The 25,255-nt window shown below is 35.2% G+C and overlaps 1 protein-coding gene across 3 annotated transcripts in view; it reads left to right on the forward strand.

Annotated features, from left to right (window-relative positions):
- NUP62CL (nucleoporin 62 C-terminal like) overlaps positions 1-23,976 on the forward strand; it is a 68,659-nt gene extending 44,683 nt beyond the window's left edge. For all 3 annotated transcript variants that reach the window (XM_067722782.1, XM_067722784.1, XM_067722783.1), the window contains 3 exons: positions 965-1,076; positions 4,823-4,889; positions 23,747-23,976. In XM_067722782.1, the coding sequence (XP_067578883.1) occupies positions 965-1,076; positions 4,823-4,889; positions 23,747-23,838 (271 nt within the window). In that variant the 3' untranslated portion in view covers positions 23,839-23,976. The remainder of the gene's footprint in view (positions 1-964; positions 1,077-4,822; positions 4,890-23,746) is intronic.
- Positions 23,977-25,255: the final 1,279 nt, after the last annotated feature.

Here is a 25,255-nt window from a genome sequence, read left to right on the forward strand (position 1 = left end):
GTTAGCTTTTTTGTAGGTGCATTAAATGTGATAAGTACAGCTAATCTGTATGGACCCTAGTTCTGTTTCTGCTTTTGTATTTCAGCCTTTGTGAATATTTCTTTCCTTTGCATTGACTATTCTATGCATTCTATCATTTTTGGGGGGAAACATAGATTTACATTTTCAGCCATGAGATCCTAACTGTAGGTTGAAGAAATAATTGAAACATTAGGTTCTTTCCAATTGCTTTTAGGTAGTCAGATTTACATTGTGTTGGAATCTTTACTAGAATCTTCAACAATCTAGGCAACCAATTACCTATAAGTACTTTGGGACAGAAAAGCAGTAGATGGTTATCAATAAATCTAATTGAATTATTTAATATTTATAGACGTTAAGATTGAAAAATCCTCTGGTCACTTTAATTCTTATAAACATATTCATTGACTAGGTTAAGAGTGTGTGTGTGTGTGTGTGTGTGTGTGTGTGTGCATGCACAAATAGTTGGTGTGGAAATCTTGAGAATTTAGTCAACTAATCAATTTGTTGTGAACTTAGCAGATTTATCTGCCTTTGATTATTGTGAATCTCATTTCTTAAAATATCTTTTGTTGGATGATGGAGGATATTTGTATAAGTTTTTACTTTGAAAATTTATGTATTCAAAATTGTTGAAGACATCTCAGCATTTACTAAATATTGCCAAACACCAAATAACTTCTCACATATCTAAGTGACCTATGGGTTTATTCTGATACCTAAAAAGAGAGTAAATAGGTGACTGTAAAAATGACAAGATGGATAAAAGCCTTCACCTATGGAGTCTTTTTAGAATATGGTCATGAATGCTACATCCATTAAAATGAGAAGGTAGGGGAACTGGGGCAAATCCAGTTGGTGGTATCATTCTTTGTATGTCAGTAACAGTGCATAGTGGAGAAAACATTTCTGGTTAATCCCTTTATTTTACCTACCTTTTCAGTTACCAGTTAGCAGAAGATGTATATGCTCGGCTGAAACGAACGGCCCAAGATCTCAAGGACATTATTGAGTACCTGAATACATTTGGAAGTCCTGCTGACACTACTGGCCCGGTGTGTTAACTGCTTTATCTATTTAGGCAACCAGAATTTAGTATGAAATTAGCATTCTGTCGTTCCTTTAGCTAGTTACCTTCTCCTGTCCACTGTAGTGCTCCTTACCTGCCTCCAGATATATGAAGCTTTTGGGTGTAGTTAGTGGGGCAGGAAATATTTAGGAGCAGAAAAGGTTGTAAGTTTTTTTGGTTATTCCCAGGAGGGTAGAAAAAATTACTGTTCTCCCAAAATTTTCAGGGTTTTCTCTCTGTTCTTCCTATAAGTATGTCCTTGTTCTTTTTTTTTTTTTTTTTTTTTTGCGGTATGCGGGCCTCTCACTGCTGTGGCCTCTCCTGTTGTGGAGCACAGGCTCCGGACGCGCAGGCTCAGCAGCCATGGCTCACGAGCCCAGCCGCTCTGCGGCATGTGGGATCTTCCCGGACCGGGGCACGAACCCGTGTCCCCTGCATCGGCAGGCGGACTCCCAACCACTGCACCACCAGGGAAGCCCTGTCCTTGTTCTTATTTTTCTGTTCACTTACTCGTTAGCTAGTTTATCCTTCCTTTTACATATTTATATATTCATATAACTGTAAGTGTGTATATATACATATATCTGTATGTATATACATGTTTGAGTCTGTTAGGTATATCCAGGCAATCCTTAACTTATAATTAGGATATATCTCAAAAGTTTGATAAGTCAACTATAAGACTTAAAAATATATTTTTCCATAGATATTTGTTAAGTATGCTTATTAGGTTTCCACCTGCCTTGTGGAATCCTAGTTAACTCATAATGTAAATTTATTGTAACATGAGAAAATACAGCAGAGACTCCAATTAGAGAGTTGAGATTTTTGAGTTAATTTGGAGGTAAGGAAGGACTGGTTTATTTTCGTTTTTCTATACTCTAATTAAAGAGCTTATTTCCTCAACCTTTCCCTATTGTCTTAGCTGCTAAATGGAGTCCTCCCTTTCCCCTCTCCCACCCCATGACAGTGACGGTTAGAGGAATCTCCCCTTGTGGGAGCTTCCATTGTACTTTCTATCAGTTGATTATAATTAGGAGTGGAGCCAGGAGCTGGATAGGCGAGGATGAGTGACCTATCTGTAAGTAGTAATTATTCTTTAGTGAGCTCTTTGTCAATTATACATAGACAGTTCTTTATCTATATACATATTACTAGCTTTTTTAATTAGAAAGAGAGCATGGTATAGTTGAGAAAGCACTAGAATTTTATTCAAGTCACTTAATCTCTCTGGGTCTTAGCTCCTTTTGCAGAATGTCAAGGGTGGACTAAATGATCTTGAAGTCTCCTCCAGCTATAAAAATTATGCCATTCCCTACTTTGCGTGAATCTAAAATTGAATAATTACAAATATAAATTAGTCTGGGATTATACATGCTACCATCTTCCTGTGTTCATGCAGATGCAGGAGTTGACAATATAGGTTTTCTTTTTAGTGAAAGATTAGATCACCATTGTGATTCTAAAATTCAAAATTGTTTTGTTGTCATAGAACTTTGATGCATAGATAAATACATGCATACTTAGACATGAAGCAGAGTTGATGTCTAATCTCTCTGTGTTGAATTAATATAAAATGAGTGTTCTGAACAGAGTAAGTAAAAGGAGACTGTAATCCCATCCTTATCCTTTTTCTCTGCTTAGCCTTGGATTGTTTTATTTTATTTTAGTAGTGGGGAGTAAATGATTTGAGTCTTTTGTTTTTTGTTTTTACTGGCAAGGGTGATTGAGATGTTTAAGATGAGTGAATTAAAGGATAATTGCTTCTTGATAGCAGGACAAAAGAAGCAAGAGATCAGCAACAATTCATCTCTTTTCTCAGATAGCATAAATCATTGGACAGGAAGCAGAGAAAACATTTGTTGAACAATAATATTCTTGTAGATAATTAAGTGTAACCAGATCAACAGAGCTTTGTTATTGTGGACCATACACCAGGGTAGAAAAATACCAAGTATGTTCAACAGTATTCACGATGATGAGACTTACCTGTTTATTTTCACCATTTTTGAGGGGAGATAGGAAAGACCACCTAATTTCTAAAATTTTTATTAAGCAAGTTCATATTATGGTATATGATATTCAGCCTCATATTTTTATAAAAATTCATTGTTCCAACTACAAATTATATTTCTGTTTGTTATATTAAGATACACTGAATTTGCTGTTTTTATTACATACTGTTTAAGTGTGGTAACATTTTCATTTCTTCTTGTTTTCAGTATTGTCCTGGACTTTGCCAGAGTATTTGTCAAAAGTGTTCTAACATTTTTAAAAGGATTAGTATTTTTGTTACAAAGTTAATGCATATGCTTATTCCATGTATTAAGCTCGGGAAATATGGAAATCTGTAAAGAAAAGTAAAACACCTGTGTTACCAGTACTATGCTGATATATTAGTGTATTTCTTCCAAGTATTTTTGCTATGCTGGTAAAAATACTTATTTTCTTTTAAATAGCTTCGGAAACATACCTATATAAAGTTTTGGATTCTGTCTTCATTTAATATTCTTTCATAGTATTTTCCCAAAATTTTAACCATTCTTTGAAAATATGGTTTTAATGACTCTATAACATTTCATTAGAGATGACTTTACCATAATATATTTAATCATTTTTTATAGATGGAGATATTGTTTCAAATTTTTACCACTGTGAAATTAACCTGTAATGACCAGTTGTGTGTTTAGGTTTCATTACTTCCTCTGGATAGATTTCTAGAAGTAGAATATACTGAGTTAAAAGGTACGAATGTTTTAAGACTTTGGTATATATTGCAAAAATTTACATTTTGAAGGGCTGGGTCAATTTATATTACCATAGGCTGTATATGAATGTACCTATTTCCCCCACACACTTGACAACTGAGTATTACCGTTTATTAAAAATTGCTATTTGGAAATCTTGCCACTTGTGACAACATGGATGGACCTTGAGGGCATTATGCAAAGTAAAATAAGTCAGATAGAGAAAGACAAATACCATATGATCTCACTTAAATATGGAATTTGAGAACAAAAACTAAAACTAAACCAAGCTCATAGATACACAGAACAGATTGGTGGTTGCCAGCGGCTGGAGGTAGGTGGTGGGCAAAATGGCTGAAGGGGGTCAAAAAGTACAAACTTCTAGTTATAAAATAAATAAGTCATGGTGGCTATAGTTAATAATAATACTGTATTACATATTTGAAAATTGATAAAAGAATAGATTGGAAAAGTCCTCATCATAAAAACTTTTTTTGTAACTGTATGGTGGATGTTAACTAGACTTAATGTGGTGATCATTTCACAATATATATGAATATCAAATCATTACTGTATACACCTGAAACTAATATAATGTTACATATGTCAGTTATACCTCAATAAAAAAGTTGATTACCTTTTTTAAAAAGGTAATATTTTAAAAATTATTATATGAAGTTCTTGTCCTGTCAAATGTCTCTTAATGTTCTTTACTTATTTTTGTACTATAGAAGTCAGTGTTTTATTGAATTATAGAAGTTGAATTCTTGACAGTTACAAAATAGATTGAACTAATATATAGATGTAATGAACATTACAAATATAAAATAGCAAAAAAAACCCCATGCAATTAATATTTAGCACATTCTCAGTCAATTTCTTACCAGAAGAAATGAAAATAACTTCCTAATTTCAATTTTTTATGTTTTTTTTAATTTACCATATCAGAAAAATCATAATCTAAAAATCCTGTGTGTGTTTTTAGCTCCAGCAGATCTGCAAAATTCTGAATGCTCATATGGACTTTCTACAATGGATTCATCAGACTTCAGGTGGGAGTTTATTTGTACCCCAAGTTATCTGTAAGTAGAAAATGTGATACAAGTCAGGTTTTGTGCACCATGACCACACTCAAATAAGAGCTCAGTTGTAGGGGTATTAACACATGGTATGTCTATATTAATTCTGAAGAACTGTAATTGCTTATTTTTATAAAATGAAACACAGGAAGGATAAACTAGAAACTGATGAAAATAGGGGATGTTTAGGAATGAGGTGGAGGAGATAGGGATAGAAACAGTGCTTCTGTTATTTATACAATTTTGACTTCTGGACCATATAAAAGTTTAAATACTCAAAAATTTAAATTAAGCCAAAAATAATGGGAAGAAAGACAAATGCTAAAATTGAATACAAAATGAAAACAAATAAATCTGTGTAACTAATCTATAACATAAACGTGCAGCTCAGATAACTTTTGTACATAGTGTTCTTGATGATGCATCCTTGGTAGGATGTAATCTTAATGATAAAAAGAACTGCAAAGAAATCTTAAGCTATCTTAGTAAGCTTATCATTAGTTTCAGAATTATACTATGTATTATATATGCATGTGGTATAATATTACTACCATTATATATATTATAGTAGAAAGCAAATGCACAAGTATATTGATAATAGAAACCAAGATTTTCATTGAAAGATAAAAGAGATATATATTTTTCTTCCTTTCATATTTTTATTATAAATTTGAATTGCAAACATCAGTATGAATTCCTATTTCCTTTTTCTGTACATGGAAGGGGCCAAGAAGCAATTACACATCCTGATAGCAGTGAGCACATCTAACACCTAGATCTTGGTTTCTAAATACCATTACGATTAAAAGGAACCTTGGAGAAATATCTGATCTCAGGTCTCAGGCAGGGAAAGTACAGGGTGAGTTTGGCACTTTTCATGCCAGAAAACAAAGATTGTTCAACGACTTATGAGATTATATCAGGATACAAGATTGTGCTTTAATGGGCTTCTACTGGCCAAATCAGGTTTCAGCATCAAAAAGAATAATGACAGTGATGGATTATAACACATGGAGGGAGAAAAACTCATGAGTCCACAGTGATACTCCAAAAAAAAAAAAAAGAGAGAGAGAGAGAGAGAGAGAGAGAGAGAAATGGAAGGTACAGGGAAAAGTCTTTATAGACCCATGGCAGCTAATAATTATAGAAGGAATGATAGGATTAGAGAACCACCATTAAAAACACTTTCAACAGAATACATTTATTAAGCTTTCCCTGATCTTGAGTACTCGGCCTCATTTATAAAATGTTTCAACTGTCAGTCATTTCTTGGCAGAAAAAATATACTAGCAGGAAATGAACCAAATATAAATTGCAAGTTACTGAATTATTTTTAAAATTTTATTTAGGTATAATTTATATACCTCATTTTAATTTAATTTATATACACTCATTTTAATTGTACAATTTAATGAGAAAGCCACCATGTTGTAGCCCCAGCTCAATGATTGAATGATTCAGGCAAGGGTCATCAAGGGATGCTAAAACCATTGAATTTAAAATTGTTGGGGAACAGGATATTTGCATAGTCTCAAAAATATTACTCTACACATTACTTAAAAATTACAAAGGAGCAAATGTACCTTTGCAACAGTGCTGACAAGTACCACTTCAATCAAGTGATCAAATCTAATATCACCAATAGTGGGATAATGACATTGTTTGCCTCTTGATCTGACATGAGAAGTGCACAATATCCCATATGTAGTATTCTTTTTAAAAATGTTTGACCTGAGTCTAATAATAAGAAAATAATCAGACATTCTATGTGTGAGACATTCTGGAAGAAAATGTAGTGTTCTTACCAAAAATGTTTAACTGAATCAAGTCACAAGAAAATAATCAGTCTATGCATGAGACATTCTGAAAGATTATTGGCTTGGACTCTTGAAAAATCAGTCATGGGAAACCAAAAAATTCAAAACAAAAAAATTGAGAGGATTTTGTAGATTAAAAGAAATATAACAATCAAGTCTACCATATTAACTTTGATTAGATACTGGATTAAAGCCAAGAAGACATTATTTAGAACAATTGGGGAAATTGAATTTGGACTACACATAAAATATTAAGGAATTTTTTATTTTCTTATATGTCTTACTGTGGTTATGTAGGAAAATATTTTTATTCTTAGAAGCTGCATGCTACGTTATTTAGAGAAGTGTCATATCTCTAGTTCTGTTTCAAGTGGTTCAACCAAAATCATTTGTGGAGAGAAAAAGATGGAGCGATTTGTGGCAAAATGGTAACAGTGGGTTAATCCAGGGAAAGGGTATATAAGTTTGTGACTTTTACTATTCTCTCAACTTTTTAATAGATTTAAAATAAAAATTGGTAGAAAGTGATTTTTATAGACTTTTGCCTAAATATGGAATATATTGAGACCTCAGTAATTGAGACAAATGGGGGCTAGTTAGCCAATCAGAGTTACTACTTTTAAAGATGTAGTATGAAAATAATACAAATCTTGTTTGGCTTTATAGATTCCTCATTCTCTACATTAATAGAGGTCATCAACCATGAACTTCCTTTGCTTCTTTCCCTTCCAAACATACCTATATCATCATCATCCATCTTTACTTCTTTCTTTCCTGTGTTCTATTGCTTTCTAAACTGTGTTTTGAATCATCAGAGGGAAGTTAAATTCTATATTGCTTTAGTATTAATTACCTGAGAGGGAGAGGTTTCTGAGTCAGACAGATATGGATTCAAGTCAAGGTATTACTACTTAATAGTTGTGTGAGCTCAACTGTTACTTAATCTCTCTGAGTCTGTATCCTTATTTTAAAAATGAGGGCCAATATTTACCTTTTAGGGCTTTTGTAAGGATTAAAGGAAGCAAAATTGAACTTTCCTTGAGCAGTGCCTGGCTCATGGTTGGTGCTCAGTAAATGACAGAAGCAGAACTGGTTGTCAGAGTTTACTGTACATAGGAGGGGCGGGGTAGGGAGAAGGACAAGAATGGTCATATGGTTCAAAAGGTAGCTATTAAATGAGTCTAGAGAAAGCAGTTCCGCATAGATTATCATTGAAAACCACTTACCTAGAGAAGTTGTTAAGAACAGCTGAGATGTGGGAGAATGTCAGTGGCTAGAAAACACTGAGGAATGAGATCATACAAAGTTTGACTCAGTTGTATTCCTCTCTGTTGCATATTTTCCTACAATGAGCGATGCTTCTTGGATAGAGTTGGGGGGGATGTCAAAATGTAATTAGGTAAAGAAAGATTATAGCGATTTTTTTTTCTCTTGGCTGAGATCCTCTTTGTCATAAATGAAATCTCAAGGCTCTCAGCCAGTGTTTTCCTACTGATAAAATTAAGGTTGTTAGTGCTACAAAGAACTTACTTTATTATGTAAATGAAGAAACTGTGGTTCAGAGAAGTTAAATGACTTCCCTAAGAACACACAGTTAATTAGTGGCAGAGCTAGGACCAGAATCTAAATTTCCTAATTATCAGAACAGTATTCTTTCTACTGGTATGCTCTTAAAACAATTCTAATGTAGGCATCACTGGATATAAAAACAAATCTTAATCATTTACCTAACAGTAGAGGACATGGGTTTTCAAAGTATGATAATGGTAGTACTTGAGTAGGATGTAAGTTCTAGGTGTCTGAGTAAAGTTTCAGTCAACACAGGGTAAAAAGGGTAAGACAATGGAGAGTAATGATTACTTGGAGGTACTTTTCTGCTAAAATTTGAGTTGAGATGGAGGGGCAATGAGAGCTCATACAGGTTCCCAAATTAGATGGGGAAGCCATGATAATGGAAAAAAGCCTGGTGATTCTTGATACTGTGGGCTCCTTTTTTGCTGTTCCCACAAGGAACCTTTCCTTTTCATATCAGGAAAAGACATGATCAAGGAATGGAGAGTGGCAGGATTTAATCATGCTAAGAGAAGGGTTTTTTTTGTTGTTGGTTTATTTAACTTTTTAATAATTAAGGGGTCATGTCTGCTGAAATGGTCTGTGGACTGAGAAGTTTTAAGGTTAAACTTCTTAATGAGTCTCTTTATTCACATCCAAATAATAGTTATAAAAAAACTAATACATGTGTTATTTTAACAATAGAAATAATGTAATTTTTTTAATTAAAGAGAAATCTCTAACAGTAAGGTTTGTTTTAAATAAAAATGGTTTTAAAGCCAAAATCTCTATCTTGGAAGGTTTCTGGGAAATATTTTTATGATTTGATATCTTTAATGACAGTACAAATTTTTTTCTGCTATAAAACATAACTGTTATGCTATGTACTTAACTTAAAAATCAGCTTATCTTTAAAAGTGATTTGAAAATCATACACTACAGTTTATATGTTAAAATATTACACTGTCCAATCAACTTTTCAATATCTATGAGTAAGCAGAGAACCAGCCCCCTTTCTTCCTCTAACCCATATAGAACTGACTGATGGAACCAAACTAGGAAGAGATAAGTTTAAGGGTATTGAATTAAGGGAGTGTCTGAACATGTACTGCTGTTGACCAGTTTTAAAATTTGATACTTATCCATTTTTTAACATTTTCTTTGCTTCTTTTCCTCATGATTAATATAGCTAATTGAGAGTTAATAGTAACTATAGTCAAATACTAGTTCCCTCTCTTGTCTTTCTCTTCATACAAATTTACGGCATTATTTCGAGGTTGGCTTGATGGCAACGCTGCAGTCACACATCTGTCTTCTCAGTTGGCAGTCATTGAAACTGCAGCAACTCCAGCTCTGCTGGGACCACTTATGACAGAGTTGAAAGTCAATCTGAGCCAATTTGTTATTCATTTTAAATATATGGAGCTACTTCTTTTAGAGGAGGGAGGTAGGACTGAAGGGTAGGCGTTTTTTGTTTCTTCATATACCAAACCTTGTCATGTCCGTTAATATTTATCAAACACCATAATAAAGGGGTGGGCAGTGGAAAATCTTATGCAAGTCGTTATTTGAAAGTTCCTTGAGTATTTTCATGGCATTTGTTTCTTTCATGAAGTGTCCCAAAGCTTCATGACTAAAATGTATTTCATCCATAATCATTGCAGTCTCCTATGGGTTAGAGCCCCATAATTATTTAATAGCTGCTCACAACATTTAGACTGCTATTTATGGCAGAAGGAGAAGAATCTTCAGAGTAACTAAAAATGCCATAAGGAATTTTGCGGTATTTCTACAATATAGTTCTATTAGCAGTGGTCTGTGAACACCTTATTTACTTTTGGCATAAAACATACTTAGTCGTCTAGCGTGACTCTACTACCTTGCATAAAACGCCTTCAGAATCATTTTAGAGAAGCAGCTTTTTGTGATACGTCATAATCATACTTCATTTTCACCCAATGTTAATATTTATTGTTTGCGGGATTATTTTAAATTAGATTTTTCAGGGCCGGGCATGTTGTTATCTTTTTTTAAAAAATTGAGGTATATTTGACATATAGCATTATATTAGTTTCAGGTGCACAGCATGATTCAATATTTGTATACATTGCCAAACCATCACCACAATAAGCCTAGTCAACATCCATCACCTTACATAGATAGAAAAAAAAAATTGTTTTTCTTGCAGTGAGAACTTTTAAGATCTACTCTCTTAGCAACCTTCAAGTATGCAATACAGTATTATTAACTATAGTTACCATGCTGTATTTTTTAAGAAGCTTTGGTCCAGATAAGAAATGCTTTAAAAAATTTTTTTATTAATTACTTTCAGCCCTCTCATATCTGAAGAGTATCTAATGCCGACATGCCAAAAGATGCCTTTGGATTCCAATCAAAGTGTCTTCTTCCTAGTTCATCTTTTATAATAGAATCTGATTTACTGATTAAGCTGGTTTCTTTTACCTCTTCTTTTTCTGAAGTTCTTTGGGAAATCTTGGTGACATTGGTTGATCGATGAGGTCATCTCTTATGTTCTGGAGTATAATGTTCCACTTTAGATACTTGAGAGGCTCTTGATCTGTCAGAGATGTGGTAACAACACAAAGACTCACTTTAAAGGTCTGTTAAGCTCAACAGAGACAGGTACTTACTTGCTTCTTCCCATTGCAGTTAACTGAAAGGTATTTTATTTCTTTTCATTGTTTAATGAGCTACCTGCTCATCTCTGCTCCTCTTTACAGACAAAATAGATTTATTATCACACCATTGTTCCTTAATTCTAAAGAATTTCTTGTAGGTTAGATTAGGATACTGAGATTAAAAATGATCAAGACTTCGGCTTCTGTTAGGAAAGAGTGCGTGATGGTTAACATTCTCAGAGCTCCTCTTCCCAAACTTCCTTTCTATATGTAAATCCAGATTTGAAATACACTCAATACATCTGCAAAATTAGATTTCTCACTAATCCTCCTTATGTACATTTTGTGCCCAAGTGAATTTCCTCAAGCTGGAGAGTCTCCCCATATGAATTATATGTAACATGATTTAAATCACTCCCAAATAGCAGAATTTATATTGTTTGTGAGGTATACAGATTTTTCTCCAAAGCAATTTTCTTCCTGTTAGCGACTAAAAACTATAAATATACTGAAGCCTTGCTATAACGCAGTTTTGGGGCCCACGCTCTGTGGCTACCTCATAGATAAAGTGGCCTGATAGTATTTCACCAATGAAATCTCCCCAGTTGGGATTCAGATAGGCCTGTCTTATTTTGAGCACTTCAGTGTTTGAAGGGACAACAAACAGTGTTATGATGTGGTGCCAGATAGTACTTTTTATTTAAAAATTTCCCAGCATTTGACAAACAGATGCACTGTAACAGAAAAAGCGCTCTTAGATGGGAGTCTGAAGATATGAGTCCTAGTGTCAATTTTCATTAGTTTTGGCCTTTGGAAAGCCACTGAACCTTCTTGAGTTTTTAGTTATTCTCTTCATCCTAGGATATTGTGGGAATCAAATAAGGTAATATGCATAGACATTTTGAAAACTCAAGTGCCGTATAATGGAAAGTGTTATTTTAGATACAGGTCAAAACCAGAGAGTAGTGACTCTCGATACAAAGCACCTACTATGTGCCAAGGTGCTGTGTTAATCAGCGTAGGAGGTGTAAACATCAGTGGCATGCACCTCTGCCTCGAAAAGCTTCAAAGTGCATGTGTAGGGAGCAGTAAAGAAAGAGAAACCTATCTTTAGTTGGTTCCCTAGAAGAGCTAGAATTTGAAATAAGACTTGAACAGTAAGTAACATTTCAACAGGATGACTGCCTGAGAACGACTTCAAATGCAATAATTCTACTATCTTGTCCCCCTCCTGCCCATGCCTCCAAGAACTCACAATACCTTCACCATCTTTTATTTTTATTCCTTTCCTTTAAATGTATTTTTTATTAATTTTGTGTGAAGGGTAGTGCTATATACAAGAAGAGTGTCTTGTCATCACCAACTTTTTTTTTAAACATCTTTATTGGAGTAAAATTGCTTTGCAAAGTTGTGTTAGTTTCTGCTGTATAACAAAGTGAATCAGCTGTATGTATACATATATCCCCATATCTCCTCCCTCTTGCATCTCCCTCCGACCCTTCCCATCCCACCCCTCTAGGTGGCCACAAAGCAACGAGCTGATCTCCCTGTGCTGTGCAGCTGCTTCCCACTAGCTACCTATTTTACATTTGGCAGTGTATATATGTCCATGCCACTCTCTCACTTTGTCCCAGCTTACCCTTCCCCCTCCACATGTCCTCAAGTCCATTCTCTACGTCTGGGTCTTTATTCCTGTCCTGCCCCTAGGTTCATCAGAACCATTTTGTTTTTAGATTCCATATATATGTGTTGGCATATGGTATTTGTTTTTCTCTTTCTGACTTAGTTCACTCTGTATGACAGACTCTAGGTCCATCCACCTCACTACAAATAACTCAATTTCATTTCTTTTTATGGCTGAGTAATATTCCATTGTATATATGTGCCACATCTTCTTTTCCATTCATCTGTTGATGGACATTTAGGTTGCTTCCATGTCCTGGCTATTGTAAATAGTGCTGCAGTGAACATTGGAGTGGATGACTCTTTTTAAATTATGGTTTTCTCAAGGTATATGCCCAGTAGTGCGATTGCTGGGTCATATGGTAGTTCTATTTTTAGTTTTTTAAGGAACCTCTGTACCGTTCTCCATAGTGGCTGTATCAATTTACATTCCCACCAACAGTGCAAGAGGGTTTCCTTTTCTCCACACCCTCTCCAGCATTTATTGTTTGTAGATTTTTTTGATGATGGCCATTCTGACTGGTGTGAGGTGATACCTCATTGTGGTTTTTTTTTTTATCATTGTAGTTTTGATTTGCGTTTCTCTAATGATTACTAATGTTGAGCATCCTTTCATGTGTTTGTTAGCAATCTGTGTATCTTCTTTGGAGAAATGTCTATTTAGATCTTCTGCACATTTTTGGATTGGGTTGTTTGTTTTTTTGTTATTGAGCTGCAAGAGCTGCTTGTAAATTTTGGAGATTAATCCTTTGTCAGTGGCTTCATTTGCAACTATTTTCTCCCATTCTGAGGGTTGTCTTTTCATCTTGTTTATGGTTTCCTTTGCTGTGCAAAAGCGTTGAAGTTTCATTAGGTCCCATTTGTTTTTGTTTTTATTTACATTTCTCTAGGAGGTGGGTCAAAAAGGATCTTGCTGTGATTTATGTGATAGAGTGTTCCGTCTAAGTTTTTCTCTAAGAGTTTCATAGTGCCTGGCCTTACATTTAGGTCTTTAATCCATTTTGAGTTTACTTTTGTGTATGGTGTGAGGAAGTGTTCTAAATTCATTCTTTTACATGTAGCTGTCCAGTTTTCCCAGCACCACTTGTTGAAGTGGCTGTCTTTTCTCCATTCTATATTCTTGCTTCCTTTATCAAAGACAAGGTGACCATAGGTGCGTGGGTTTATCTCTGGGCTTTCTATCCTGTCCCATTGATATATATTTCTGTTTCTGTGCCAGTACCATAATGTCTTGATGACTGTAGCTTTGTAGTATAGTCCGAAGTCCAGGAGTCTGATTCCTCCAGCTCCATTTTCCTTTCTCAAGATTGCTTTGGCTATTATGGGTCTTCTGTGTTTCCATACAAATTGTAAAATTTTTTCTTCTAGCTCTGTGAAAAATGCCAGTGGTAGTTTGATAGGGATTGCATTGAATCTGTAGATTGCTTTGGGTGGTATAGTCATTTTCACAATGCTGGTTTTTCCAATCCAAGAGCATGGTATATCTCTCCATCTGTTTGTATCATTTTTAATTTCTTTCATCAGTGTCTTATAGTTTTCTGCATCCAGGTCTTTTGTCTCCTTAGGTAAGTTTATTCCTAGGTATTTTATTCTTCTGGTTGCAATGGTAAATGGGAGTGTTTCCTTAATTTCTCTTTCAGATTTTTCATCATTAGTATATAGGAATGCAAGAGATTTCAGTGCATTAATTTTGTATCCTGCTACTTTACCAAATTCATTGATTAGCTCTAGTAGTTTTCTGGTAGCGTCTTTAGGATTCTCTCTATATAGTGTCATGTCATCTGCAAACAGTGACAGTTTTACTTCTTCTTTTCCGATTTGGATTCCTTTTATTTCTTTTTCTTCTCTGATTGTTGTGGCTAAAACTTCCAAAACTATATTGAATAAGAGTGGTGAGAGTGGGCAACCTTGTCTTGTTCCTGATCTTAGTGGAAATGGTTTCAGTTTTTCACCACTGAGAACAATGTTGGCTGTGGGTTTGTCATATATGGCCTTTATTTTGTTGAGGTAAGTTCCCTCTATGCCTACTTTCTGGAGAGCTTTTATCACGAATGGGTGTTGAATTTTGTCAAAAGCTTTTTCTGCATCTATAGAGATGATCATATGGTTTTTACCCTTCGATTTGTTAATATGGTGTATCACATTGATTCACTTGCATATATTGAAGAATCCTTGCATTCCTGGGATAAATCCCACTTGATCATGGTGTATGATCCTTTCAATGGGCTGCTGGATTCTGTTTGCTAGTATTTTGTTGAGGATTTTTGCATCTGTGTTCATCAGTGATATTGGCCTGTAGTTTTCTTTCTTTGTGACATCTTTGTCTTGTTTTGGTATCAGGGTGATGGTGGCCTCGTAGAATGAGTTTGGGAGTGTTCCTCCCTCTGCTATATTTTGGAAGAGTTTGAGAAGGATAGGTGTTAGCTCTTCTGTAAATGTTTGACAGAATTCGCCTGTGAAGCCATCTGGTCCTGGGCTTTTGTTTGTTGGAATATTTTTAATCACGGTCTCAGTTTCAGTGCTTGTGATTGGTCTTTTTATATTTTCTATTTCTTCCTGGTTCAGCCTCAGAAGGTTGTGCTTTTATAACAGTTTGTCCATTTCTTCCAGGTTGTCCATTTTATTGGCATAGAGTTGCTTGTAGTAATCTCTCATGGTCCTTCGTATTTCTGCAGTGTTAACTGTTACTTCTCCTTTTTCACTTCTAATTCTACTGATTTGAGTCTTCTCCCTTTTTTCCTTGATGAGTCTGGCTAATGACTTATCAATTTTGTTTATCGTCTCAGAGAACCAGCTTTAGTTTTATTGATCTTTGCTATTGTTTCCTTCATTTCCTTTTCATTTATTTCTGATCTGATCTTTACGGTTTCTTTCCTTCTGCTAACTTTGGGGTTTTTTTCTTTCTTCCTTCTCTAATTGCTTTAGATGTAAGGTTAGGTTGTTTATTTGAGATGTTTCTTGTCTCTTGAGGTAGGATTGTATTGCTATAAACTTCCTTCTTAGAAATACTTTTGCTGCATCCCATCGGTTGTGTGTTGTCATGTTTTCATTGTCATTTGTTTCTAGGTATTTTTTGATTTCCTCTTTGATTTCTTCAGTGATCTCTTGGCTATTTAGTAGCTTATTGTTTAGCCTCCATGGGTTTGTATTTTTTACATTTTTTTCCTGTCATTGATATGTAGTCTCATAGCATTGTGGTCAGAATGATACTTGATACGATTTCAATTTTCTTAAATTTTCTAAGGCTTGATTTGTGACCCAAGATATGTTCTATCCTGGAGAATGTTCCATGAGCACTTTAGAAGAAAGTATATTCTGTTGTTTTAGGATGGCATGTGCTATAAATATCAGTTAAGTCCACCCTGTTTAATGTATCATTTAAAGTTTGTGTTTCCTTATTTATTTTCATTTTGGTTGATCTGTCCATTGGTGAAAGTGGGGTGTTAAAGTCCCCTACTATGATTGTGTTACTGTCGATTTCCCCTTTTAAGGCTCTTAGCATTTGCCTTATATGTTGAGGTGCTCCTATGCTGGGTGCATAAATATTTACAATTGTTCTATCTTCTTCTTGGATCGATCCCTTGATCATTATATAGTGTCCTTCTTTATCTCTTGTAATAGTCTTTATTTTAAAGTCTATTTTGTCTGATATGAGAATTGCTACCCCAGCTTTCTTTTGATTTCCATTTGCATGGAATATCTCTTTCCATCCCCTCACTTTAAATCTGTATGTGTCCCTAAGTCTGAAGTGGGTCTCTTGTAGACAGCATATATATGGGTCTTGTTGTTATATCCATTCAGCCAGTCCTTGTCTTTTGGTTGGAGCATTTAATCCATTTACTTTTAAGGTAATTATCGATATGTATGTTCCTATTACCAGTTCCCAATTGTTTTGGGTTTGTTACTGTAGGTCTTTTCCTTCTCTTGTGTTTCCTGCCTAGAGGAGTTCCTTTAGCATTTGTTGTAAAGCTGGTTTGGTGGTGCTGAATTCTCTTAGCTTTTGCTTGTCTGTAAAGGTTTTAATTTCTTTGTCGAATCTGAATGAGATCCTTGCTGGGTAGAGTAATCTTGCTTGTGGGTTTTTCCCTTTCTTCACTTTAAATATGTCCTGCCACTCCCTTCTGGCTTGCAGAGTTTCTGCTTAGCTGTTAACCTTATGGGGATTCCGTTGTATGTTGTTTGTTGCTTTTCCCTTCCTGCTTTTAATATTTTTTCTTTGTATTTAATTTGTATTTAATTTGATGGTTTGAATAATATGTGTCTTGGAGTGTTTCTCCTTGGATTTATCCTGTACGGAACTCTCTGCACTTCCTGGACTTGATTGACTACTTCCTTTCCCATATTAAGGAAGTTTTCAACTATAATCTCTTCAAATACTTTCTCAGACCCTTTCTATTTCTCTTCTTCTTCTGGGACCCCTATAATTAGAATGGTGGTGCATTTAATGTTGTCCCAGAGGTCTCAGAGAGTGCCCTCAATTCTTTTCCATTCTTTTTTCTTTATTCTGCTCTGCGGTAGTTATTTCCACTCTTTTTCTTCCTGGTCACGTATCTGTTCTTCTGCCTCAGTTATTCTGCTACTGATTCCTTCTAGAGAGTTTTTAATTTCATTTATTGTGTTGTTCATCCTTGTTTGTTTGGTCTTTAGTTATTCTAGGTCCTTGTTAAATGTTTCTTGTATTTTCTCCATTCTTTTTACAAGACTTTGGATCATCTTTACTGTCATTACTCTGAATTCTTTTTCAGGTAGACTGCCTATTTCCTCTTCATTTGTTTGGTCTGGTGGGTTTTTACCTTGCTCCCTCATCTGCTGCATATTTCTCTGTCTTCTCATTTTGCTTATCTTTCTGTGTTTGGGGTCTCCTTTTCTCAGGGTGCAGGTTAGTATTTCCTGTTGTTTTTGGTGTCTGCCCCCAGTGGGTAAGGTTGGTTCAGTGGGTTGTGTAGGCTTCCTGGTAGAGGGGACTGGTGCCTGTGTTCTGGTGGATGACGCTGGATCTTGTCTTTCTGGTGGGCAGGGATGCGTCCAGTGATGTGTTTTAGGGTATCTGTGAACTTAGTATGATTTTAGGCAGCCTCTCTGTTAATGGGTGGGGCTGTGTTCCTCCTTTGCTAGTTGTTTGGCATGGGGCATCAAGCACTGGAGCTTGCTGGCTGTTGGGTGGAGCTGAGTCTTAGCGTTGAAGCGGAGTTCTCTGGGAGAGCTCTTGCTGATTGATATTACATGGGGCCAGGAGGTCTCTGATGGTCCAGTGTCCTGAACTCGGCTCTCCCACCTCATAGGCTCAGGCCTGACACCAGGCCAGAGCACCGAGACCCTGTCAGCCACATGGCCAGGTACGTGGGAATTTTCTTGCCTTTTGGGAAGTCTGTGGTCTTCTGCCAATGTTCAGTAGGTGTTGTGTAGGCATTGTTCCACATGTAGATGTATGTTTGATGTATTTTTGGGGAGGAAGGTGATCTCCACGTCTTACTCTTCCACCATCTTGAAGGTCTCCCCCAACACCACCTTAATGTATCAGTGGTGAGATCAGGATGAGAATTCTCATGGCAGAGTGGAGAGCTTCGTATGTTTCTAGAAACACTGTTCTTCCCACCAGATCACAGTTAACAGTAAGAATTCAAGTATATTTATTCTGAGTGTTACTTTAGTTTCAATAACCTGGGAATCTTCTTAAAAGTACCTATGATAAGTGGGAGGACAGTGTTCTCTCTCTCTCTCTCTCTTTTTCCCCCTCCTTCCCTCTCTTCCTTTCTTCCTCCCCCCCTTCCCCTCTCTCCCCCTTCCTACCTCCTTATTCCACTTTTTGAATGAGAAATAAACCTTAATTAGGTTAAACTTCTGAGATTTCAGGGTTGCTTTTTTTGTGGGGGGGTACATGGGCCTCTCACTGTTGTGGCCTCTCCCGCTGCGGAGCACAGGCTCTGGATGCGCAGGCTCAGCAGCCATGGCTCACAGGCCCAGCCGCTCCGCGGCATGTGGGATCTTCCCGGACCAGGGCACGAACCCGTGTCCCCTGCATCGGCAGGCAGACTCTCAACCACTGAGCCACCAGGGAAGCCCCAGGGCTGCTTTTAAACAGCAGCCTAACCTAATACTGAAGTATATTCTACAGTAACTAAAACCTTAAAATCTGTCTTTGGCTTAGCAGGCATGCAACAATGAGGAAACCCATATTGGAAGCTGAAACGATGGCCAACCATATTAAGCAGTGAGAATAAATGTTAAAACTCTTGCCTCACATAAATTGGGGGTCATATTATGTGCATACTCAGCAGGCACTTCTAGAAGAAATTGGGAATCAAAACCTTATTTGTGTGGGTTAGTTTTTTATACTAATTGAAATTTTTATTGAGGTAATTGTGGATTCACATTTAGTGTAAGGAATAATATAGGTCCTGAAGAAATAATATAGAGTTCCTATTTATAATTTACCTAGTTCTCCCCAGTGATAGCATCTTACAAAACTGTAGTACTGTATTGCAACTGGGGTATTAACATTGATAAAATTTGTCTTGTTCAGATTTCTACAGTTTTACTTGTGTGTGTGTGTGTGTGTGTGTGTGTGCGTGTGTGTGTGTGTGTTTAGTCATATACAATTTTATCACATGTGTAGGTTTGTATATCCACAACCATTGTAAAAATACAGAATAGTTCCATTACTACAAGAATTCCTCATATTCCCCTTTTATTGCCACACCCACCTCCCTCCCACCATATCCCCCCTACTCCCTGCCTCCTAATTCTTGGCAACCACTAATCTATTCTCCCTTTCTAAAATTTTGTCATTTCAAAATACTATATAAGATGAAATCATATAGCATGTAACCTTTAGGGGTTGGCTTTTTTTCACTCAGCATAATTCTCCAGAGATTCATCTAAATTGCTATGTGTATCATTGGTTTGATCCTTTTTGTTGCTGAGTAGTTTTCCATGGTTTAGATGTACTACAGTCTGTTTACACATTTACCTGTTGTAGTACATCTTAGATGTTTCCAGCTTTTGGCTACTTATGAGTAAAGCTTCTATGAATGTTTATGTACAGAGTCTTGTGTGAACATAAGTTTTCATTTCTCTTGGATAGATGCCCAAGAGTGCAATTCCTAGGTCATATGGTAGTTGCGTCTTTAGTTTTATTTTAAAAACGGTTACACTGTTTTCCAGAGAGACTGTACCATTTTACATACCCACCAGCAATGTATGAGTAATCTAATTTGTCTGCATACTCAACATTTAGTATTTTCACTTTTTTTTTTCATTTTAACCATTCTGCTAGATGTGTAGTGAGATCACTGAAGTTTTAATTTGCATTTTCCTAATGGCTAATGATGTGGAACATCTTTTCATGTGCTTATTTGTCATGAGTATATCCTCTTTGATGAAATGTCAGTTCTTGCCTTTTGTCCATTTTCTAATTAGATTTTTTTTACTGTTGTTTTGAGAGTTCATTATATATTCTAGATACTAGTCCTTTGCTAGCTATGTGGTTTGCATATATTTTCTCCTACTCTGTACCTTGTCTCTTCTTAACAGAGTTGTTCACAGGACAAAAGTTTTTAAAATTAAGTCCAGTTTATCAATTTTTCCTTTTATGGATCATGCTTTTGGTGTGAAGTCTAAGAACTTTTTGTGTAGTCCTATATACCCCCAATTTTCTCCTCTGTTTTTTCCTACAAGTTTTATTGTTTTATATTTTATATTTAAGGCTGTGATCCATTTTGAGTTAATTTTTGTATAAGATGTGAGGTTTAGATGAAGCCTTTTTTTTCCTCTATGGATATCAAATTGTTTTCTGGGATCTCTATTCCGTAGATCTATATTTCTTTCGCTCCACCAATACCACACTTTCTTAATCAATGTAGCTGTATAGTAAGCCTTAATATCTTGGAGAGTAATTTCTCCCACTTTATTTTTCTCCATCAAGGTTGTTTTAGCTATTTTAATTTCTTTGCATTTCCATGAAAATTTGCTGGGATTTGATAGGAATTACATTAAATTTATAGATCAATTTGGGGGAAAATTGACATCTTTACTGTGTTGATTCTTCTCATCCATGAACATAGTATGTCTCAATATTTATTTAGGTCTTCTTTGAGTTCTTTCATCAGCATTTTGTAATTTTCAGCACCCACATCATGTATATGTTTTGGTTTTGTCAGACTTATACCTAAGTATTTCATTTTATTTGTAGTGATTGTAAATGATATTGCGTTTTAAATTCTAGTTTCCACATGTTCATTTTTAGTACATAAAAACACAATTTTATATGTTGATCTTGTATGCCTGCTGAACTCACTTCTAGGAGTTTGGTATTTTGGGGTTTTGTTTTGTTTTTGATTCCTTGGGATTTTCTACATAAGTAGTTACATCATCTGCAAAAAGGGACAATTTTGTTTTTTCCTTCCCCATCTGTATGCTATTTATGTCTTTTTCTCACATTACACTGGTTAGAACTTCAGAACCATGTTGAATAAGAGTGGTGAGAACAAACATCTTTGCCTTGCTTCTGAGTTTAGTCTTTCACTGGAAGTATGATTTTAGGTATAGGTTTTTTTGTAGATGCTTTTTATCAAATTGAGGTAATTCCACTCTTTTCCTGACTTTTTTTTATCATTAACTTTTATTATTAATGAGTACTGGATTTTGTCAAATGCTTTCTCTACATCAATTGATATAATCATATGACTTTTCTTCTTTAACTTGTTGATATGGTGGATTACATTGACACATTTTTAAACATTGATTCAACCTTACATTTATGGAATAAATTCTACTTGGTCCTGGTTTCTAGTTCCTTTTATATGTTATTGGATTTGGTTTGCTAGAATTTTCTTGAGGATTTTTAAGTGTTTGAGAGATTTTTTTTTAATTGTTATTTTATATTGGAGTATACTTTATTTACAATGTTGTGTTAGTTTCAGGTGTACAGCAAAGTGATTTAGTTATACATATGCATATATCTATTCTTTTTCAGATTCTTTCCCATATAGGTTATTACAGAGGTTTGAGTTGATTTTTGTTCATAGTTAGTGGTAGGGGGTCAACTTCAGTTACATGTAGATATGCAGTTGTCCCTGTATTATTGGCTGAAAAAGACTATGCTTCCTCCCATTGTATTGTCTTGGCACCTTTGTTAAAAATGAATTGACCATAAATATAAAGTTTTATTTGTGGACTTCATTTCTGTTCCATTGATCTCTATGGCTATCCTATGCTAATACCATGCTGTCTTGATTACTGTAGCCTTGTAGTGTGTTTTAAAATTGGGTGGTGTAATTCCTGCAATTTATTATTCTTTTTCAGATTGCTTTGGCTATTCTGGGTCCTTTGTCTTTCCATGTAAATTTTAAAGCTTGTCTATATCTACAAAAGTAGCCTTCTGGAATTTTCATAGGCATTGCACTGAATTTGTAGATCAATTTGTGGAGAATTGACATCTTAACAGTATTGAGTCTTTCAATCCATGAACATGGAATATCTCTTCATTTTTTTAGATCTTCTTAAGTTTCTCTTAGCAATGATTTATAGTTTCCAGTGTACAAGTCTTATAGTTCATTTGCTAAGTTTATTCCTGAGTGTTTTAATTCTTTTTTATGCTACTGTGAATGGAGTTGTTTTATTAATTTCACTTTCATATTGTTCAGTACAATTACTTTTTTAATAATGTCAAATGTATATGGCATAGTTCCCATCAAATTTTGACTATTACTAGCATTTTACTTCTAGTATGATGTATAATTTAATAGGCCTGCAGGGACAATCACTGACGCATATCATGGGACCAGAACTCTGGGCAGTTAAGTGCCTAGGTGCAGTTTCTGCCCTTAAGGAATGAAACTCCTGAAAAATGTAAAGTATGTTAATACAGAGATAGTCTTGAGAATTCAATTTGAAACCATGACAAAATATTTATGGTAAGCCTCTCTTAATAATGCTGACTTGTGTTTTTCGACATTTCATTGATTTTTAAAAATGTTTATAAAAGTACTCTTTTGCATTTAATATGTATCAATCAGCAAATTAAGTAGTTTGTGCTTAAGTTGACACTTTTGGCCTCAAGTTAATGGTTTGTTGTAGTGCTCATTTGTGTTTCTGTCACATTGAAAAATGTTATTCAGGGGTAAAAAATTGGTCCCTGCAGTTAGTTATTACAACAGAAAGGAGTTGTGTTTTCCCAGACTGTTCTCCTAGCCTTTCAGTAGACAACCATCATTTAAATCACTTGTTCTTAAAAGGTGTGATCTTACGGAATGCCTATATGTCATAAGATAGAATGAGGTATTATACTTCAAAAACTGCAAAACATTGGTTCTTTTCCAATTGGCTGAAGAAAATTAAAGTATATTGTTCCACATTTTTTAGTTTTTCTCTTGTGAAGTTTTCCGTAAATTTTTGGCACCAGTTATTGCTTATCAACCAGTGAGCATTAATGAATACTAAAACAAATGACCAAATTTATTTGTGCACATTAACAGAAAAACTCAGATTATCACACTTACTTCAACAGCTTATTTTTACTGCAGAAAGTTACTGTTCTATATGGTGAAACTAATGGTATTTTGTGTTGTTCTGCCCCTGAGCAAATTAAGGACCACCAAGTTAAATAAATCATTAGAAAGGAACTGAAATGTGAAAATATTCAGTGTACTACTTTGCTTATAGGCAGCAAAGACCTACCAAAATCCACACATTCAATTTCATGACTATCCTGTATGACACCTTTAGGCTGTAATGAGTAAAAAGCAGTTAACACTTCTCTTCAACAAAATACAAATGTCAGGTAGACTGTTACTTCCCTGAAAGCTAGGGAGAGCCAATCAAGAACAGTCTTGTGCAATAGTTTCCAACCAGACAGAGGCATGTTTTTCTCTTCCTCTGTATTTTCTAATACTTAAAGCTATTAAAATTGACATGTATGGGACTCCCCTGGCTATCCAGTGGTTAAGACTCCGCACTTCCACTGCAGGGGGCACGGGTTCAATCCCTGGTCGGGGAACTAAGATCCTGCAAGGCGCATGGCATGGAAAAAAAAAAATTGACATGTAAAGTTTTGTCAATCATAGGTTGAAGGGAGAATGTAAGTTATGTTCCTGGGATATTTTGTCCTCTGAGTAATGATGTGTGCCTTTTCCCCTTATAGGCATGCTGCAAAGGAATGTAGAAGAGATAGAAGTTTTCGAGCATCGTCATTACAGGGAGCAGGAATGCAATGTCAGGATTGCTTTTGATTGAATGACCCTATCTTCAGCATGCTGTTTTTGGATTATACATTACCTACAAATTTTGATGGTGTTTGTTAGAGTAGTATTTACAGTTAATATTTAATCTTTGGTGGCAATAAAGGCTGCATGTATTTTTCCCCCACTTAAATATTGTGCTGTTGGCAATGATACTGTAGTTTGGCTTTTAGTATTAGCAACTCAAAACTATATCAGCTCTTCTGTCTAGACAGCAGCCTATTTGATGTTGACTCTGTGTGTGCAATTCATGGCTTACTCTGCTAGATTCCATATCTTACCGGCAGCACGCATTGTCCTTTTCACTCCAGCCAGATCATAAAGAAATGTTTGCCAAAAAATAGATGCCAACCAGTCTTGACTGGGTGCCTGTTAACATTCAACGTATAGTGTTAGCTACTGTAAAGTTTCTCTCGTCAAAAGAACTTACTGTCTACTTTGAGATGTACTTAATGCCTGTCTGTATAAAAAAACAGTATAGACAATACAAGGAAGTGTGTTATGAAGTACAGAAAGTATGCTATAGAAATTCAGAGAAGGGAGGAAGAGTTAGGATGGATTTGGGACTTGATTTAGGTTATTTAAAAAAGGGTATGGTTCAGGCAATTGGTTTATTTTTGATGTCCAGATAATCTGGTGTTTTACTTGGTTTTAGCATATGATTTATAGTTGTGGGTTTTGTGTATTTGTTTATCTGTTTTTCAAGAAAAAGCATTGTTCTTAGCTTGGAAACAGTCTGATTTCTTGTGTTTCATGTTTTACCTAAGTCATAAATAAAGGCAAAGCTCTGAAAAATAAAAGTATAACACTAAAATAAACTACTTAAAAGTTTTTGAGTGACTAAAGCTTAATTGCCTGTAATTCCTGAGCTGAATTTCTGTTGTAGTGACTGAACATGAACATCCTGAAGGGTACATATTATGGAAAGAATATATTTTTGAAATGAGTATTAGTGATTTACATCACCTTATGAGTAAACCAAATATCAGAACTTACATGGCCTCTTTCTTTCCTACCCACACTTCTCAAAGTAGCAGCTTCTAATCAGGTAAGTTTTCATTACCTCTCAAAATTACAGAGACCATTTAATTTTATGGATGATTTCTGTAGGTAAACAGCTTTTGAGTATTATCTTGAGTAATCTTTAATGTTTGAATACAATATTATTATCCTAGATAAAGACATTTCCCCTATTGTTTTTGGCAATTCAACTCTTGTAGTCTGTGAATACGTTAAGTTCCACATTCAGTAAAGAGAACATAGTATATAGAAGGAAATACTGGATTTATTCTTGTCCCTGCTTAATTAACTGCACAGATAATTTCATTTGGAGCATTATCTTTTGTCTATAACATGAAAGAGTTGGACCATATGAAGATTTTCCCAACTGGAAGAAACTAGTTTTCATTTCT

Source organism: Pseudorca crassidens, chromosome X, assembly GCF_039906515.1.
Source record: "Pseudorca crassidens isolate mPseCra1 chromosome X, mPseCra1.hap1, whole genome shotgun sequence".
NCBI classification, from domain to species: Eukaryota; Metazoa; Chordata; class Mammalia; order Artiodactyla; family Delphinidae; genus Pseudorca; species Pseudorca crassidens.